The sequence below is a fragment of the Anoplophora glabripennis genome, unplaced genomic scaffold, assembly GCF_000390285.2.
Source record: "Anoplophora glabripennis isolate ALB-LARVAE unplaced genomic scaffold, Agla_2.0 scaffold389, whole genome shotgun sequence".
Taxonomy (NCBI): Eukaryota; Metazoa; Arthropoda; class Insecta; order Coleoptera; family Cerambycidae; genus Anoplophora; species Anoplophora glabripennis.
The window spans coordinates 395689-416346 of record NW_019416466.1 but is presented as its reverse complement, the minus strand read 5'-3'; the positions used below and the strand labels follow the sequence as shown (position 1 = coordinate 416346).

Sequence of the window (20658 nt, the reverse complement as noted above, 5' to 3'; positions counted from 1 at the left end):
AATTTCAGGTAGTTAATTCTAGACCCCTGGTTTCATTGAAATTGATTCGAAATTCCTGGATATTGCTTGCTTATCTGTAGAGGCCAAAATCTTGCTTCTCTTAATAGAATTTTTATGCCAAAATCCATTTAATATTTCAAGGATTCCAAAAACGCCTTTAGAGACGAAATTGTGCAAATTTCTTTAAGTTAACATTGAAGACATACGAGATAAAAGCTATTTGCTACATCTGTCGCCTTAGGCTTTATTATAAATAATTAGTATAAGTATATGATTTAGTTCCGTCACACAATCAGACGTATTAAGTGCTATGAGTGGTATCATCCTACTCATGAATAATTTTGAGTATATATATATATATAGGTCCGTAAGAAATTTGGATGCTGTATTGTACATTTTGTGAAGAGGATCATAGTTTTATTTTCAAAAATAGTGCGTCAATGGTCCAATAAATAGTAAACAATGTAACAATTCGAGCTGGCAATTTTTTTCTCATCACATCATCCTCCATTTTCCCAGAACGGACCATCCTATCGCTATCGAGTTCAAAATTGTCGAGTGACTGCCGAAACGGCGCGGTATCGCGACAGATTAACCGTGAACTGTGCCCGATAACCCGCCCCGTCGCGCGTATAAGCGACCAGGAAACGAATTAGCATTCGCTAGACTAGGCTAGTTGAACCGCTTGAAATTAGAACCGAGTCAAGTTCACTATACCCGGTCGCGTCGACGGCCGTTCTGCTCGATGGCTTCACGTTTCAGTTTCTTTTTCCGTAAATAGACCGGTGCAGCGGAGCTCTGCGATTCTCGATCACGGTATCGCTGCGTTTCTTTTCTCCTGCAGCGGCACACACTGCGATCAAAAGTGAACACGCGGGATGCGACTAGAAAGTCCCAATTACGTCAGTCGGCGATATCGCGAATTTTCTAATTCGTTGTCGTTTTTCTCCGCGACTTCCCCGTGAATAGGCGTGTCATTCCAATGTATGCCACATCGGCTAGCCTTCAAAGTTTAACGATTCGGAAAAACTGGAAAAATTGGAGAAAAATTTGTTTTCGTCTCTTTCCGAAGCGAAATAATTATTAAATATTATTATACCATCTGCATTGTTCCTTATATTTATTTCGACATGAAATTGTCAATAACACAAGCATAGAACGAACAAAAAAATATATAACGAAAGACAACCTTTGGCGGAAAAGTATCACCCTGTTAGCTTCGCCGAATTAAAAATAACTCACGGGTGTACTATGCAATACATCACATCCCATATTCCTAGATGATACGCCAAAAACTTAACCTTGATCTAGGCGATTTTCCTTCTAAAAATGTCGGCCGGTGCCAACTTTTTTTTAGATTTAGCTTACCTGATACAGGAAGCATACACATCCATTGACTTCGATTTCTGGTAGACCGCAACATTTTTGCGATCCATTATATTTAGGACCTAGGCAGGCACCCTATACACTTTAGAGGTGCTTTATGCCAAGATTGCTAGATTTACTCGAATATTTAAATCGATGAGCCAAAAATGGCACAGTCACTCAGTGCTGATTTTACTCTTCTGAAGAAACTGCAGCTTGCAACGTCAGTAAGCTTCACAATTTTAATTTTGGAGGTGCTGCATTTCTTCAACCTCATCAACAATCTTAAATCTTTTTGGTCTAAAAAGTCTTTCAAGAATCTAAAAACCTGATAATCAGAAGAAACAAGGTTAAAATTCTAAGAACATTGGACAATCCCCTTTTAGACGAAAATCCTCTACAACTTCGTACTGTTTTTTACTTCCTCCAAAGCTGCATTTGTCAGGTAATATTATAGTTAAGTCAAAATAGATATCTGGCTATTAATATTCGATGGTATTAGGTAATAAAAAAACTATTAGTCCAAGTGGACTTTGCTTCGGATATTGGACTAAGTATAACAGTTGGCACTTCGTTGGACAGGGCTAGACTTTAAATAAGTCAGCGGTACTCAAACAATGGTACGTGGCGGTTATCAATGAACTCATTCAGCAAAATTTTTTATTTGCTTAACGGAAAGATATTGCAATTTTAAGGTTCTCTGCAAAAAATTTGAATTTTATATCGCCTATGTCATCCAAAAAAAATCATAAACTGAACCGGCAGGTGTGACGTCACCTCATGGGAAACCGATGCCGTATGCTTGCGTGTGTTGTCAGTCAGTCGGGTTTTAGTTGCCTGTTAATTTTCGGTTGAGTACGATAAAATACCGAATTTTGTTAGCAATATGGAAGACAGAACAGAAAAAAAAATACAAATATGTACTGTATTTGTTCCCCAGCACTAGTGTGAAGACGCCTAAGAAAATAATAATGTCCCCGTAATTCTGTCGTGCGGATTTAAAATCAACAGTCTTTACTTTGATTTATTTTATTTAACATCTTTTATTTGAAAAATGACTTATTTTGAAAGCAGCAAAACTACCCTGCGTAACCGATAAAGTATTGGTTTTTATTAAAAAAATCCATAACCATTAACAAACCTACTTCTGGCAAATTAGAAGAATCTGCTTTTACGAAATTTGCTTCCATTTTTTAAATTTAATATACACAAACGCTAAAACATTCTGTAGATGCAGAAACTCATCAGGAAGTAGCGCCAAGCCGGCTGACCTTCCCATGCGGTGACGTCATTGCATTGACACGGCTGAGACAAATATTCGCGTTTAAAAAATCATACAGTTTTAAAACCGCTCAACGGATTGAGCTGAAATTTTCATAGCAATACTTCGTGTGTACAAAATAAGAACGTTTTTGAAAATTTGACTCTTTTTCTCCAGAAGAAACTGAAGCTGAGGGTAAAGTCTTCTAGCTGGTATTCATATTTGCTGGGTATACAGTGTAGGAAAGTACCGATGGTCTATCAGAAGTTACGTGAGAGCGATAAAGTAAGTCATAGAAATCCATGTGATAGACAAGGATGGCTATAATGAAGGCGTCTAATAGTCAGCGCCCATTTCGCCCTTCCACAAATAAGATTCACTTCTTATTTGTGGAAGGGCGAAATGGGCGTTGACTATTAGACGCCTTCATTATAGCCATCCTTGTCTATCACATGGATTTCTATGGCTTACTTTATCGCTCTCACGTAACTTCTGATAGATCATCGGTACTTTCCTACGCTGTACATGTCAATGGCATTCCGTGGCTTTTAATCATCTGCCTTTGTCGTTGTCAACCTTGATTTTCGAGGACGAAAAGTTTCTATATTCCAGAGTTTTAACTTCTTAGAACTTAATTCTGGTGTGAGAAACAAGATTTTGACCAAGACTCTACAACGAGGCAACAGAAATCTACAAGAATCCAGATAATTTCAACCGGAAAAGTATGGAACAATGCACATGGCAACTATAGGACTTGTTCTATAGATTTTCCTTAAGAATACAACGATGTGTCTCTAGAAGATGTGGAACTCTCCAGAAATTGTTCGACCATAGTACTTCTGCCATTTCTAGGTAATTTGCAGTGATCGGCTTGTATCTATTGCCCATTAAAAGAACATATCCAATTTAAACACTCCTAGTTTCAATTTTTAAAGGATTTGAAGCTAGGTAGGTGGTTCAACCATAACACGGATCAATTCTCTGAAGTCTGCATGCGGTTCCGAGGTATTCAAAATAGAGAAATGGTGCTTTTGGCGACCCAATAAGTCAAGATCGGCGTTGAAGCAGACAGTACGCTCCGCTTAATGACGGAGCGCCTCCTATTAATACCCGCCCGCTGAGCCCCTCATCAATCAGCCCCCCGGCGATGCCCGCAGGGCCACCACCTTCAGACCAAGAGCAGCCGCCCACGCGGAAGCCGCTCTCGTTTTGTTTACAACAAATTCTAACATTAGACGCGTTAAACCCGGCCCATATAGCGCGTCTAATAGCTACCGACTACGCTAGGATATGCCTAACCTAACCCAACTTTCCTAGCTCTGCGCAAGCGACGGCCATCATTTCACTTTCGGCCGGAGCGCGCGGCGATTTCTACCGAGAGCCGCGACTACGGCGTCGTGCTTATATGAGTCAGTGGGACACCTCAGTCTACGTTGCCCGTTCCTGAGCATTAGTCGGGCGCCCATACCTCGCCAAGGCACTCTCCCAGCACGCGTGTGACTGTGTTTATTTACCTCACCGAGTGATTTGGAGTGCGATGCTCGCCAGCGGACACCGCTGAGTATGACGATGATTCTTATGAAGCCGTACAAGATGCCCTCCGTGCCCGACCTGCCTCTCATCAAGTCGCTGGTCTCGCCGCAGAGGATCAAGGAGGAGTGCGAGGACTTTTGCACCAGCAGCATGGACGAGGACGCTGACGCTCCTCTGGACTTAAGAGTGAATTGTGGCAGGGTTAGTCCCGCTAGGGACTCCGGGACTGAAAGTGACGACACGGAGGACAAGATCATCCTGCAGGACGGGGCCGAGCCCTTCAAGAAGAGCCTCATCAAGAGATGTAAGTTGTCGATGAAAAGTAGCCTTAGCTTTCGATGTTTCACAGGAAAACGCTACTGGCGAACGCCAGGATGTAACTACTTAGTCTCTGTCTCTTATCTCGAAATTGTTAAAGTGGGAACGCGATTTATCTAAACCAGAAAATTATAAAATTGTTATTAAGTAAACATTTTTGATACGCCAGACAAAACAACTCAAAATTTAAACAGTAGAAATGCTTCTTTGCGTTATTTTGTCGCCTTTACGGAGTCACATTAACTGCACTGTAATTTTAGCTTTGTCATTTTTTGTAATAACCGTAGGTAGTGCAACTACCATGACCTACATTAATAAATTCCTACCGTTTATGCATTTACGTATTCTGAATTAAAATTTATAGATTATGTTCAAGGTTTGAAAATATTACGGACATAGAAAAACTTTAATTGAAACGAATTCATTTTTCGACGCAGTGGTTGGCCGAATCTTTGTGCACTTGCTTGCTTCTTGAGTAAACATTGATAATGAGAAAAATTGTTTCAAATCCAAGGCTGTTCCTACCCCACGCCGCTAAAAAAATTGCCACCATAAAAAGCATCCTTTGGAAACGACCTTTGCTTCGTAATTTTGTCACTGACAAAAATCGTTGTGGACCAAAACTACTTCCAAGTTATTTCTGTCGTCGAGATAACAATTACACCGTCCGATCGCGGCAAAAATAGTCCAGTTCCCCCCTCGGATATTTTCATAAATATGTTTATCTCCCGTGTACATTTTTATAAGGACAGCCGTAAGTGTATTTATTTATTTTGTTATAAATAGAAACGCGTTTTGTAACGCCGTACAAGGTTTTTATATTTGATATAAATCATTTCAACGTTAGCATATTTGTATACAAAACAAATAATAAATAAAACAAACAAATAGCTTTAATAAAAAAAATGTAACAAGTTTCCGAATAATAATTAAAAATATGTACGTAGCAACCACTAAAACATATAACTGATACCCGTTAAAATAAATAGCAATTTCAGATAAAAAAAATTACGGCATGATTCGCGGCTGATACTCTCGTATAATTAAATTACATGACCTTAGTCGTGTTGTCTAAGGTCACAAAAATCCGAGCTAAAATTATCGGGCTGATAAAATAAATCCGAATAATGCCACAGCTTATTGTTACTTCTTTGGTACCACTGACTTCTGCGGTAAATTTTTTTATGATACGAGATAACGATAACTGAAAAGTGCAATTAAAAAAAATAATCAAATCGCATGCAGATTTCATTGTTGTGAAAATAAAAACTCGCTATATATGTAATTACAGACGGGTTCATTGTTTTGCTACGTTGTTGCAACATTGTTATTCATTACGGGAACATATCCATAAAACGACCTAAAACCAACTTCCTTGATTGATTAATCGTTATCCTTATTCTCAGCTATTTTTTCTGTAAACATTTGGAAACCAATAGCGGGTGCCTGACCTTATCCATGGCTACCCGTCTATTGTCACATCCGCTATAAAAAAGGCTGTATTTTATTACAAACCATTTCCTTTAAATGATTAATAAGCAGCATGTAATTTAAAGGCGCATTTCATGAAGCAACGAAGCCGGTGAAGCGTAACATTTCTATGTAATTACATTAATAAAGCACTTTGCTACTGGATCTAGCCGTGATTCTACCAGAATAGGGGGTACGCGATCAGAAGCCTACCCGAGAGAAAAATAGACTCGGCATTGGACGGAGTTTGTTTACGTTCGGAGGAAAAAAAACATCGGTCGGCGGGCACGGTTTCTCTTTTAAAACAATCGTAAAAAGGTGTCCTTACACAAATTTTAAACACGCCCAATGCCAAACTTCGGCGGGTGATCTTGACGGTATTATTGTGACATAATTTTTAAAATAAATCGAGAACTTAACGTAAACAACTCGTATATTCCATCGATTTGTTTGACCCTGACCTACACTGGGCTCGGTGGAGGGTGGAAGGTCTATCTATCTCTCGAATGAAAGCGCTGCCAGGGGGTTGAGAGGGACGATACTGCGGCAGACTGGATAGAGTTTGGAACGATCTAAGCGATGAATTCCGCTCACGAGCTCGGGCAAAAATGTTGTCCACTAAACCGATTTGATGACTGATCTGTTTTGGAAATATTTATAAATAGTTTTATAAAATTTAACAGCCCCTAAGTTATTTGCCTTAAAATCGTAAAAATACAGCTAATAATTCAATTTCATTAATGTTATCTATCTACATTTATAACTGTTCTCTTTTGGAATTACTTATAAATCGTTTTATAAACATTAAAAATCCTTAAAAATTGCCTGGCACATTAAAATAATGAACTAATTCCCTTTCATTAACGTGCAGACAGAAATGGTACGGAAATATCCCAATCAGTCCGCAAATCGATTTTATAACAGATTTCTTTGGAAACATTTATAAAACCTTTTATAAAAATTAACCACACATAAATGTTGTCTGAAAAACTGAACTAATGGAAACATAACCAATAATTTCCTTTCGTTAACGTACGTAGTGGTTATAAAACTATTATATGATCGTGTTTCTCAAAAGCAATAACCTCTTAAAATATAAGAGAGACATGGGACTAAAATATTATCCTAATCATGATGTCCTTAAAATTTTATAATTGGTCTTTTGAAAATAGTGTTTATAAATAGTTTTATAAAATTGCTTAGAAAACTAATGTCACGAAAACATAGCTAATTATTATTCCTTTTCAGTAATGTATATACCTGATAGTTCCAAAAGTATGTCTATGAATTGTTCTCATAATCAATTCCTGGCAGTATATTTGGAATCCGAATGGAAATATAATCCTAATATAATGTCAATAAAACCAATTTCACAATTGATCTCCTTTGGACGTACATATTTATAAAACTTAACAATACAAGATATTGTCTAGAAAACTGTCATACTAATTCGTTTGCAATAATGTGCCTGTATCTTCCTAATGTAATGTAAGAGAGAAACTGTAGTGAAATATTCCAATCAAAATGTCCGTAAATCAATTTTATAACAGATCTCTTAGAAAACATTTATAAAACGTTTTATAAAAATTAACCAGACATAAATATTGCCTGGAAAACTAAAGTAAGGGAAACATAACTAATAATTTCCTTTCGTTAACGTACTTGATGGTTATAAAACTTTTGTCTAATGGTGTTTGTCACAAGCAATAACTTCCTAACAATATAAGAGAGAGAGGTAGGACTGAAATATTTTCCACGATGTCCTTAAAATTTTATAATTGGTCTCTTTTGAAATAGTGTTTATAAATCGTTTTATAATATTGCTTAGAAAATCATGTCATGAAAACATAGCTAATAATTCCTTTTCATTAATTGTATGTACCTGTTCTTCTGTTCTCATAATCAAACCTTTCCTGGCAGTATATTTGGCATCCGGATTGAAAGATCCCAAACAAAATGTTATAAAACCAATTTCACAATTGGTTTCCTTTTGAAATATTTATAAATCGTTTTATAAAACTTAACAACACAGATATTGTCTAGAAAACTGTCTTATTAATTCGTTTTCAATAATGTACTGATAGTTCTAGGAGTATTGTTTAATATCTATCATAAACAATACCTTCCTAACAATATAAAGGGTGAATGAAAGTGAAATGGTATAAAACAAATTATATAATTGATATTTTGTGGACACACTTATAAAAAATGAGAGACCAAAGCAAATATGGCTAATACCTTTCATTAATGTTAATGCTTGTGTAGATCTTCATAATCTATTTTATTTGAATTGAAATTACAGACATCTACAATTCATGAAAACTAAATATGCGACGATACAATTTTTTTATGTATGTTTACTGAAAATTCCTTGATAAACCTAAATATGGAGGACGTGATCCATCAAAATTTCAATAGATATGACTCACCTTTCGATCGATCCTTAAAATTATATCTACGTTACAGGGGACAATCATCTCTAAAATTAATGTCGAACGCAACTTTACTATATTTCAAGGATAAGTACCCACAAAAAAACTAAAGTATTCTGGGTTCACCCACCCCACAACCACCCTGATTTATGTTTATCATCATCAGGCCGCATCAGACGTCGTTTTTGTATTCATGGCATTTAAAAAATGATCCTCGAGAAGAAGGCATTATGATAATGCGTCTGGTGGATGGCCTAGGAAAGGGCTGAGACGATTTTTTATAGGTCAAACGAGGCAGGGTTTTTACCTGTTGGCCATCTCGTCGCGTCCTATTATTAGAAAAAAAAAACTATCTATTACCAGCTAGAATAGAAATACTGGTCGGAATGTTTATAATGATAATTTATCGTCGGATTATGTTAAAGTGGATCTAACGTACGAAGCGAATATCGAAATTAACACGGCGCAGCTACTTTACTTGTAATTTATCAAAAAGATAAATATGATTTTTCCGTCGATTGCAAATGTAGCCTTCACCCAGATAGCTGTGTCGCCTGGCATTTGCAACAGTAAATATTACTCGTATCGGTTTCTAGAATCGAGTACAATACAAGTCGCTTGTGGGAGGAACTGGTGGCTTTGAAGACAGTAAATCAATTTTTTTAAGCCACAAAAGCAGTTAAACAAACAGAAATGACACTTTAATTTTCCTAGTTTCAAATCGATGATTTAAAATTTATTTAAGAAAACTCCAGATAAATCTGTAGTTTTTTTTAATAATCCACAACTGTTTAAAACATAAAAAAAAATTAACGATTGAATACGCAAGAAGCAGGATTTTTTATATTAATTGTGTTAATATTTAACAATAAATAAAAAAGATAAGGCAGATAAAGCAGAATATCAATTTCGTCTCATACCATTCTTATAATTAAAAATGAAATGAATATTGCGAACTTCTTGGACTGAAACTGTTGTTTTATGCCATAGTTTCAATGAGTAAAGTGACAATTTTAATCCCAAGGGATCAAAAAGTTTAACTTTAGTTCTTTTGTGTACAATACAGCACAATTTCTACTGTTATTTATAATAGAAATTAATTGTTGCACTTCTTCAAGTGCTATTCTATTCAAAAGTGCAAAATATCTTTTTACAATTGAAAATAAGTCGGTTTTATTTCTAATTTCAATATTTAAAGTCCCAGTTTCAATCCAAAGGAATTAAAAGATGTAACTTAGTCGTGATCTATATATTATACTACAATATCCCTTGCTGTTAAAAGTATAAATAAATTGTGTACAGTCCCTGGGTTAAAAGTGATGTTTTATTCAATAAGTAAAGTGCCAGTTTCAATTCCTTAGAATTAAAATTAAAAAATTAAAGGAACTTTAATCTTTTTGTGTATATAGCATATATTTTACAATTGAAAATGAAAAACGTGAATTAAAAGTGCTGATTTATTGTTAATTTCAATAAGTAAAGTGCCAGTTTTAATCCTGAAATTGCATTTCTTGGATTAAATGTGCTGTTTTCATTCCTGGGAATTAAAGAAATGAACTTAAATCTCTTACATCTAAACACTTTTTGCATATCCTGGATTAAAAGTTTGTTTATTGTTAATTTCAATGAGTAAAGTGCCACTTTTAATCTCGACAGATTAAAAGATGCACTTTAGTCATTTCGTGTCTACATTATAATTTCTCTTGCTATTGAAAATAGATATAAACTGCTTGCACTCTTTGGATTAAAAGTGCTGTTTTATACCTTAGTTTCAGTAAGTAAACTGCCTGTTTTAATCCATCACGATTAAAGGTTGCACTTTAATCTCAATATGTTTAATACAGTATTATTTCTCGTATTGTCCAAAAAAAAATGTGTCTGTGTGTCCCAATTTTGATTTCACGGAATTAAATTTACTCAACAATTTATTGCTCTAGTTCTTAATTGTACGATGATAAACGCTTTCAACTGATCCTACACATACTTGGAACGTTTATTAAAACTTCTACTATGTGAAATTACGTACATATCTGCCGACTTTCTTCCAGCATTCCAATCGCGCCGCAGAGAAACTCAATTTTCTCGTTTCTCCAATAAAAAATCTAATATGACTGACCTATTTTCGACACGGGTGTACCGTTGTACGCTTCCCCCTCGACATCTTCAACACGACACCACAGGTAGACGAAATGCAACTCTATACCTGCCGCTGCGTTTGATACTTGAGGGTGGTTGGTCGTTTTATTATGTGGGTTAACAGTTTTTTTGCGGGGATTTTACAGCAGGCGGAAAAAAAAGGTTATCTGCAACTGTACATTTGCGAAAACGGGCTGTTTTTACCTAGATCTCATCTATTGTTGACTGCAGGGTTATAAAAAAGGGATGCTTTGAGTTAACTGGTTTTTATTGGCGAAATATTTGGAAATTTTTTTATTGGTAAGATTTATTTTTCTTGGAATTGGCCCGTCTGTGATTTGAACCCTTATAATTATGATGAACTTAACAATCTTTTTTATTTAACTCCGTTTTAAGCAGTATAATGATTTTAACAGCCATTGCACTTCGTGATTGGCTGAATTGAATATTTAAAATCAATTATTAATAAAAATTTCTCCCTGTAAACTTATTAAAACTGACACTTCATTCCTGGGGAAACTAGGCATTAAAACAGCACTTTAAATATATAAAGTGTACTAGTTATTTAATACTGTAATATTGCTTTGGCATGTGTCCGGAATGTCGCATTTAATTCAGGTTAATTTAATTTGATAAGCTTAAAATTCCTAGGGATTAAAAATGACACTTTACTTTTCAAAAATAAATATTAAAACAATTTAATCCAAGCAATGTAAAAAACACATAATTAATTGTTTATAAAACATAACAGACCCTTTTCAGTGACTTTTAAAATCGCTTTTCAATCCTGACGAGTGTAAACTATCCCGAAACATTCCAACTCGGCTCTCCTTATCAATCAGCGATTTCTATCCGTGAAAACATCTGTTAAATTTCGTTGTGAGCTTATAAATACCCAGAACGATCACGGAATTTTACGAGCGGTAGCCGGTAGCTAGTTTTTATAATCCATCCCCTTTGAGGGGCAATAAAAAAAAGAGTCTGGCCATAACGTTGACTGTTGTCAACCCCCCAGAAGGCCACCCGCAATAATAAGGGGGTTGTATATTTTACGGCGATAGGGCCGCATATATTTCACTTATAGTCGAAATTTAATGAGCAATAAAATCTGCAAGTTAAAAGGGTGCCTTTACCATTCGGCCAACAAGTCGTTCCTTGTTTTCTCAAGGTTTTCGCTCGAGTTGGAGGCACTAAACGTCGTCGACAGAGGAAACAGTTTGTGACAGTCCGTAAAGATAGATTTTTAATTAACCGATCTTGAAAATATCATTACGCAGGTAATAAACTGTCGTGGGTGGTACCCTTTACATTTTTCCAGGGACTCGAAACTGGCGTTATTAATTTCGTTATTAAATAATTCTTATGCAGGATATATTTCGTATGGCTGTCAAAAGTGAAATGCATTTTCCTCATTATTAGTCATTTACATACAATATGTAAGGAATCCATTTTGAAAGAAACCCACCAGAGATCCGCACACGCTTAGGACACAGTGGCAGACGTGTTTGATTTACAAATTAAATTCATCCTTCGAGGAAAATCGTTGTATAACTTGATTTCGGTTATAGCTTCCGGGAAGACAAATATGTAACGTAAATGGTCTCACAATGTGAGGCTACGTAATAAGGAAGTTGCTAATTAGTTTTATAACTGCGGACCGCAGAATTCTCTTCCAAAAGTGACGAATTCGTCGACGATTTTATTTTAACAATGAAGTGTGTACGATTGCACGTAGGCAGGCCCGAAATTTTTTTAACTATTAATTTTTTTCTACCTATTAGCGTTATCATTGACATGTTCGACCTTTCCACTTAACGCTGTGTTAGCCACAACTTACAAATCATTGAATTGGCGTAAACAAAACTGTAGACCCTGCGAGGTATACTAGGTCACTTTGTAATGGTTCGTTAACATTCCATTCAGAAGAAAAAAATCACAAAAAAAAAAGAAATATATTTTTTAGAAGGTCTGCCAAACGTAGCCAATCTCAGTTTTTGCCTCTGTTATGGTTAAACAGTCTATTATTTGCGTACGAAGAAACTAAAGTGCGTCTCAAAGTGCAGTTTTAATCAAGAGGCACTTTGGTTAAAAGTGCCTAAGGGATACAAAGTGACGTTTTATTCAAAAATAGTACTTTTAACTTACCAAGTATAAAATATATGTACCAAGGATTTAAAGTGCATCTTTAAATCGTGGGGGTGCACTTTTAATCACAAGGCACTTTACTCGAGAATCCATAGGGGATAAAAAGTGAAACTTTATTCACTGCAACTAAGAATTTAAACAGCACTTTTAACTAGTGTAGTATAAAGTATATATCAAGGGACTAAAGTGTATTTTAAATTACTGAGACTAATTAAAAGGCACTTCGATTCAAAGGTTATGTTATTTTTGCAGCTTGAATCTAGATACCGTGCTAGATTACCTTCCAACAGTTGTCACTTGGAAACCATTACGTTAACAGCTATTCTTTTGTTTCTATTAGAGAGATTAAAAGAAAGTTAAATGCCCGCTGGACTAAAAACGACACTTCATTTCCTGCACTTGGAAATTAAAACAGCACTTTTAATCATCCATGAAGTGCAAAACAGTTAGTTTGGATACTATGCCCATATCCAGAGACAATTTTTTTTTTTTAGTAAAGTTCAAATCAAGCTGGCCTCCGTTAGTCGGGAGATCGTTCGGGGAATGCGGCCCCACATCAGATGGGCGTCATGACGTCACGGATCAATGCGTCTGCGGCGCTGTGACGTCACCGTCAAACCACGCCAACTCCGCAAAAGTGAGAGTGGTCACAAACGCCGCCGCCATCCTAGGTTGTTACAGAAATCGATAGTGGTCGCTATTCACCCAATATCTATTCTTAAATGCTCTGGGCATTTCCGCATTGGAATAGCATGGCACACTGTGACGTCTGTCGGACTGAAATCCAACGTTATGAGCGGAATGTGCGGGTTTATAACGAAACAGAGATTTCAGGAGTAATTAAAAAAAAATCAGTCGCTTCTGTTAGCATGGATGGTGGGTGTATTCAACATAAGGAGTAATTAATTCTTTTATTTCCTTTGAGAATGGCTAAGAACCGGAAAAATAATGATTTCTTGAAGGGTTTTCGTCACGGTTGAGAGAAAACCTCTTTCCGATCGTATTCAGCAGAGGGAGGCTTATTCAAATGTTTCCGGAAGAAGTGCAACGGCTCTTCCTCACCCCACACCTGTTCCATTCTGATTTAACGTCGATATGGTCGAAGCAACAGGAAGGCCTTCGAGGAACAATGACTGCCTTCGCAACGATTTGTCTTTCCCTCGCCGCTTTGAAAAAAAATACCTGTTAATATGTTGTTTCCAAAAGTAGCACACCCTGTATGCAAAGACTTGAACGGTTTCCGTTGCGTAACCGCAGATGGCCAACATTTCAATGGGTTTCGAAAAAGATCTTACGCAAACGGAGGCGATGTATCGGTTGACCTTCAAAAATCATCGACGAAATATAGAAACTCATCAGTCGTGCTCTCGTCAGAAATAGTTTTTTCAAGGTACAATTAGTCGGGCAGAGACAACAACGCATTAATCATCTCCCGTTTGGATTTTGTCTATGCCGGTGGGCGTCAACGCTTCCGCGGTGTTGAAATATTCAGTTTTTTTCGCTTGAAAACCCCAAACAGCTGCTCCAAAGCCAAGAAAACTGTTACGACCCAAGCGGACTTGCTATCGTCGCGTCACCAAGCGCGGGTACTACCCAGAAATCAAATTACAGTTTTATTTACCAAAGCCAGAATTAATTTTTTGATAGTTAAGTAGATCTAATAACGTTTATGGAACTTATCTTAAATAGGTTGGTTACAACTAAGAAAACTGAAGAGTTACAGCATGGCAAATATTTATTTTTAAAATAACAATATGCAGGGTGTAAGTGCGAAAAATTCAAGGGGTGGCGGACAGCATGTCACTATAGTGTTTGGGACTCAGTAAAATCATATTTCACCAGAAAATATTACTCTTCTGATACAAACCAATCGAGATATTGATTATAGAATGAGTAATCTTTCATGGTAAGAAACGTCCAATAATTGGTAATGCAGAAAAATTGTTCGAACCAATTATTCTCTCAGCAAAATCTGGGAAATGCTAGCAAGTTACAAGCAACGACAATCTGATTCAGTTGCATAAAATTTGTAGCAACCAAAAGGCCATAGATTTGAACTGATCCTTCTACTAATGGCCTTCTCGTGTTGCTGTTGAAATCTAAAAGAAATCTGTCGACTACAGGTGCCGCGCCGTTCGCAATTCTTATATAACAGTTGCTAAAATCGCGTTTGCCTCCCACTACCGCGGAATTGGGTCATCGCATGCGAAATACTCGTACGTATATTTTATCATACCGGCCTCAGCGTGCCAAAATGCCTCCGAGTGAAAGTGAAGCCGGTCCGAGCCAGCCAAGGTTAACACCATTAGGATTTCCGTCAAAATAAGCGATCAATTGTTTCATTATATCATTTAGCGCCCGTTCCACCACTTCCGGTTATTGTGCGTGTATAAAGCTCTCGGTACGTTGCGTGCCCGATCCACGGATTAGATGATGGATGCTACAGGAAGTCGTGGAGGAAGTACGACGTGGTCTATTATGCGATGAGTCTTACGAATTGTGGGATTAGAAAACTGTCGTATGAAGCTTGATACTTTAACCCGGACTTAACGTATATCGCGGTGTTGAACGTGTCTTAAGGGCGGTTACGCACGTTATGATTTATCTGCGGGTTTATCTCTCTCTAGCGCGGACGGATTATCGTTTAGTTAATTGTGCCGCGTGAACAAAACAAACATCATTGCAAGGTGTTCGAAATTTGTACTGACACCAGCACTTGACAATGGTTTTCCCAAAGCAAATCTACAGTTTTCCCTCTACCTGACATTTGCAGGTATACAAACAAACGATTAAAAAAAAACTTTCTAACAACCAGGATATTTATATTTAAAATTATTTCATTTTCAGTCTACAACATAATATACCCATCACAATTCCCCTGCTATTCTAATTCCCTGCGAATTCTTAAAGGTGAGAGTAAAAGCGATGTATGAAATTATCGTCAAATTTTTTTAGCTCTCGATACCAGGTAAATTGTTAGGTTAGGTTGTTAAACTATTTTTTTAATTTGAAAAATCTAATCTTGTGCCATTTGTTCAATTTATATTAGAAAGTATGGCTGAGATATGAAGTAGACGCCGTATACACTGATTTTTCTAAAGCTTTTGATAATATTCATCATCCTACTTTGTTTGCTAAACTGAAAAATATGTGTGCACGAATAAAACACGAATACAATCCACTAAGTCACGATGTTTCAAAATAAATAAGTCTGCTTCAAATTGTGTCAAAATTTCACCAGGTATACCACAGGGGTCTGATTTAGGCCCTTTACTATTTTCTTTATTTATCAATGATATTGGAACACGTTAAATATTGAATGCCAGAAGAAATATTTCATAAATATGAATTTTTGTTTCCATGTTAAATTGTAAAATTAACTGCAGTTATATTTATGGTTCTTTTTTTAATAATAAAAAATTTACATCCCCATCATCGATCTTATTTTATCAAATATATAATAGTGCACCTCAAATAACTGATTTCTTGTATTCAACAATGGTTGGTCTCTAGAGATTTACTCTTACAAAACACAATATGTAAAATTATTGCTTTATTTAGTTTTAACCTTAACTTAGCTTAAGACTGGCGTTTTTGGCCACAATTTTTTAAGGTGTTTATCTATATCTTTTATTTTGTGATTATTTAGTATAAGTCAGTTGAACATGTAAAAAAAACGCCTGACAATAAAATTTAATGATTTTCATAGGCGTCCTTAAAAAAGTTTTCTGATAAAGGTAAAAAATTATAATAATTTGTATATAATGTGCAGAAAATTTAACACTAAACTAACACTACCACCAAAAAACACTAACAAAACACTGTTAAGTTTTATAACTTAACAGTTAAAAGCTGGTGTAGACGTAACTAACACAAAATGCGACGTATGTACGATAACAATGAACTGATTATGTTATCTACGGCGAATGTCTGCAAAACGCTGCAGATGCATCGCGGCTTTATGCAGTACATTTTCTGATCATATGTTATCCCTGTAGATTCTTTGACAAACGATTAGACGCTGTCGTTTCTGTATCCCGCCTAAATCACGATATACAAGCAGACGTGTTTTGTTTTTCAGCCCATCCGTTACAGGCCAAATGAGAGGGAAAAAAAACTGCAATTTCCCTCGAACGCGCGAGGTTACCGCCTAGTTTTTCCAAGAGCGTCGGTCGATACGGCTAGACTCAGCGCCCTTTCGTAGGTCAACGGCGTCGCGACGCGGCCGTCCTCACTTTGTTTGAGGTTATGCACCTATTTTGCATGCACGTCTGCGGACGCTTATCGATTCGTTTTTGTTTTATTTGAACACGGTGAATTAGCGATGGCTGTGGAGATATTGTGCACTTGCACGAAAGATTAAAAGTTTCGTGCCGGCGTGAAAATTCCACAAATTATGAATAGAACTCGATGATATAAAAAGGCGCTTATCCCAAACAAGCCCCCCGTTTTGTTTATCGAACAGAGTTGATAAATACGAGTTGCTCGGGGAGTTTGTTTGTTTCCTAAGCCGATGGGTTCATGTGAAAATTCACGAGGCCGATCTGGTGATCCCTCTTAGGAAAAAATAGAGGCCTCATGGCGCTACAAGTGATACTGAAAAAAAAAATGAGTTGATAACGCGGTACGTTACGCAACACATCTATCAATAAATAGTGCTAATAAATAAGTGTAATCGCTAAAATTGGCGAACTTACCAATATTATCTACCGTATCGCGCCAGAGCAGATACTTTCTTGTTTTTATTATTTTTCTAGATTTTTTTTTATCTTATCTACGTTAAATATTGTATAATTTTTCCCCGATTGGTCGAAAATATTTATGTTTCGGTGTCAGTGACACGGTTTTTTATAGAAAATTACGCAAAATGTAATAGTTTGACGTCAAGCAAGTGGATGTTTACTATTTTCTAGGAATTAAAACCGAACCTTTTGTTAATTTCGAGACGACATTCCTGAAAAACAACTCTGGCTTTCCGGTAGCTATTTCTGTCGGCCAAATATTGGCAAGGAATACACCGCGGGAAAAAATAGATATAATAAAATTGAAAATTTTACACATTTCCAGGCTCCATCGGATGTCGCAAGACCGTACAGGAGTATTCGCATAGGCTGGAGATTTAGGTCAGACAAATACACAAGCCTTATTTTTCACTTCAGACAGATAATTAACTGCATTTAAAAATATAACTGCACTTCAAATCATGTGTTTGACCTCATTTACAATCAAGAGCAATTGCAACAAATTATTAAACAATCTCGAAGCTAACTCGACGATTTATTTATAGATGGCATAATTATTTTGACAGCCCGAAATTAATGAAAGCGTAGATTACTAGGCATACTGAAAACTGAAATTTTTTTATATAAATTGACGTCAACGAATTGTATTTATCACCACAGTTTAAAAACAAATTATACTGAAGTATGCTCCCTAATTATTTTATTTATTCAATAAATTTTAATAAGATTACGTAATAACGACATAAAATTTAATTAACAGAAATAATTATATATAAGATAAGCCAAATATGGCATCCAGGAATTAAAATTAGTTTTAACTGTGTGATTTATGCTATTTTTAAACTACATTTTAACTATAAATAGTATTTGATTCATTTCCTGTTTTCGTTTTTTTTTTTAGCTATTTTCGTGTCTATTTTAACTCATTCAAAAATAGTACAATTGTTTTTACTTTAAATATGAACACCGCCAAGCATTTGGACTATATAATTTGAATTTCTATTACGAAAACACATTTTGCTGCAATGAAAATGCCAATTTATTTACGTATAAATTATTCATTAAAATTAAATAAATTGTAATTGCAGTTATAACATTAAATGTGGACCAATGATGTAATAATCTTACAAAACAATCGATCAAATAAAGCAGAGTACTTACTTCTTATTAATTATAATTTAGTACCAATAAAAATGCAGTAATTTATAACAAACTAATAAATTTACTAATATTAAATAAATGATTTCGTTACAATAAACAAATATTTTTTATTTCAACTTTGTTATAGCAACTAAATCGTTATATTTATATTAAATTTTATTCGTAATAAACTTAACATTTTCTACTCTCTATTCAACTAAACGGTTTATTAAATAGAACTAAATCTTAGTTGTAGCTATTAAACCGTTTATTTTCAATATGAAATATATTAAAACTGTTATTACCTTAGTACTAAATCGCACTAGTCCATAACAAATAAATAATTCAATTTTATTTAACTAAACAGTTTATTAAGTTGAACTAAATCTTTGTAATAGCAACTAAATCGTGTACTTTCGAAATAAGGTATTTTAAGTGTTTTTATTACTTTAGTGTCTAGTGTTTTGGTATATAAGAAATAATTTATTTATATTAAATTCCATTCGTAATAAACCAACATTTTCTCATGTATTCAACTAAACAGTTTATTAAATAGAACTAAATCTTAGTTGTAGCTATTAAACCGTTTATTTTCAATATGAAATATATTAAAACTGTTATTACCTTAGTACTAAATCGCACTAGTCCATAACAAATAAATAATTCAATTTTATTTAACTAAACAGTATATTAAGTTGAACTAAATCTTTGTAATAGCAACTAAATCGTGTACTTTCGAAATAAGGTATTTTAAGTGTTTTTATTACTTTAGTGTCTAGTGTTTTGGTATATAAGAAATAATTTATTTATATTAAATTCCATTCGTAATAAACCAACATTTTCTCATGTATTCAACTAAACAGTTTATTAAATAGGACTAAATCTTAGTTGTAGCTATTAAACCGTTTATTTTCAATATGAAATATATTAAAACTGTTATTACCTTAGTAGTAAATCGCACTAGTCCATAACAAATAAGTAATTAAATTTTATTTAACTAAACAGTTTATTAAGTTGAACTAAATCTTTGTTATAACTATAAAACTATTTATTTTCGAAATAGGCATATTAAGAGCTTTTATTTATTGCTTTAAATTGCACCATTTGTTAACAAGTAATTTATGTATAGTAAATAAATGATTTTATTGCGATAAATTAACATTTTGTTACCTTTAATCAACTAAACCGTTTACTAAATAAAACTAATTCTCTGTTATAGTAATCAAACCGTCTTTTAACTTATTTAACCAATACCGATAAGCGAAAATTAACATAAGAAACCGATTAGGTACCCTACCGGGTACCTCATAAGAGCTTTTTTGCACAATCCTTCCAACTCCAAGCGAAACCTCCGGTTTAATGGGCGTTGCGAAATGTTTAATATGTCAATTACTAAATGGCGAGCCCATGGTGGTATGTCGTAACCGGCGCATATTGCTAAAAATTAATAACAGCCATTGTGTTTTCGGTATTTCGTTTGGGCAGTTAAATCAAGTGAAAGTGGCGTGTGTGCATACGAATTCTGTGCCAATGCCAAACGTTAAAAATCGATATCAGAATGTGCGATCCGATATACTGGCCGGATTCCAAATTTAAAATAAATTAGCGTCGAGAAAACAAGAATTAAGGTTCGTCCAATAAACTAAGTACATATACGAGTGTAGACAATAATTTGTAGAACCGTGAATTATTTTTTTATTATTACTTTGCTTTAACTTTTTTCAGTTAAACGGCTTTTTGACGCTTATTGATTGCGACAAAGTACAATTACGCGACAAAATCTTCAAATTTGCCGTTACCCTCGTATAATAAATATTCCAAACTGTTTTCTCGAAGCGAAGCGTTTTTAATTCCTTGCCGAGAGATAGACTTCCGCTTTTTAACGTCTCGTTATAATATCCGGAAGTTTGCGCCAACGCCAACGCAGCATTGTGTACACACCGAATGAATTTCCTTCATTTTTATGCAAGATAATATCACGGCGGTTAAGACAGAGGAAATGTGTTTTCCGTAAAAAAAAAACATTTCGATTAAATCCTCACCAATTCACTAATTTATTTATTACGCAAGGAATTGAAGAATTGATTTATTACGACTTGAAGCGAAATCGAAATGT

The 20658-nt window shown here is 35.2% G+C and overlaps 1 protein-coding gene across 2 annotated transcripts in view; it reads left to right on the top strand.

Annotated features, from left to right (window-relative positions):
* Positions 1-4053: 4053 nt before the first annotated feature.
* LOC108911968 (ecdysone-induced protein 74EF-like) overlaps positions 4054-20658 on the top strand; it is a 63571-nt gene continuing 46966 nt past the window's right edge. For both annotated transcript variants that reach the window (XM_018717067.2, XM_018717066.2), the window contains exon 1: positions 4054-4463. In XM_018717067.2, the coding sequence (XP_018572583.1) occupies positions 4190-4463 (274 nt within the window). In that variant the 5' untranslated portion in view covers positions 4054-4189. The remainder of the gene's footprint in view (positions 4464-20658) is intronic.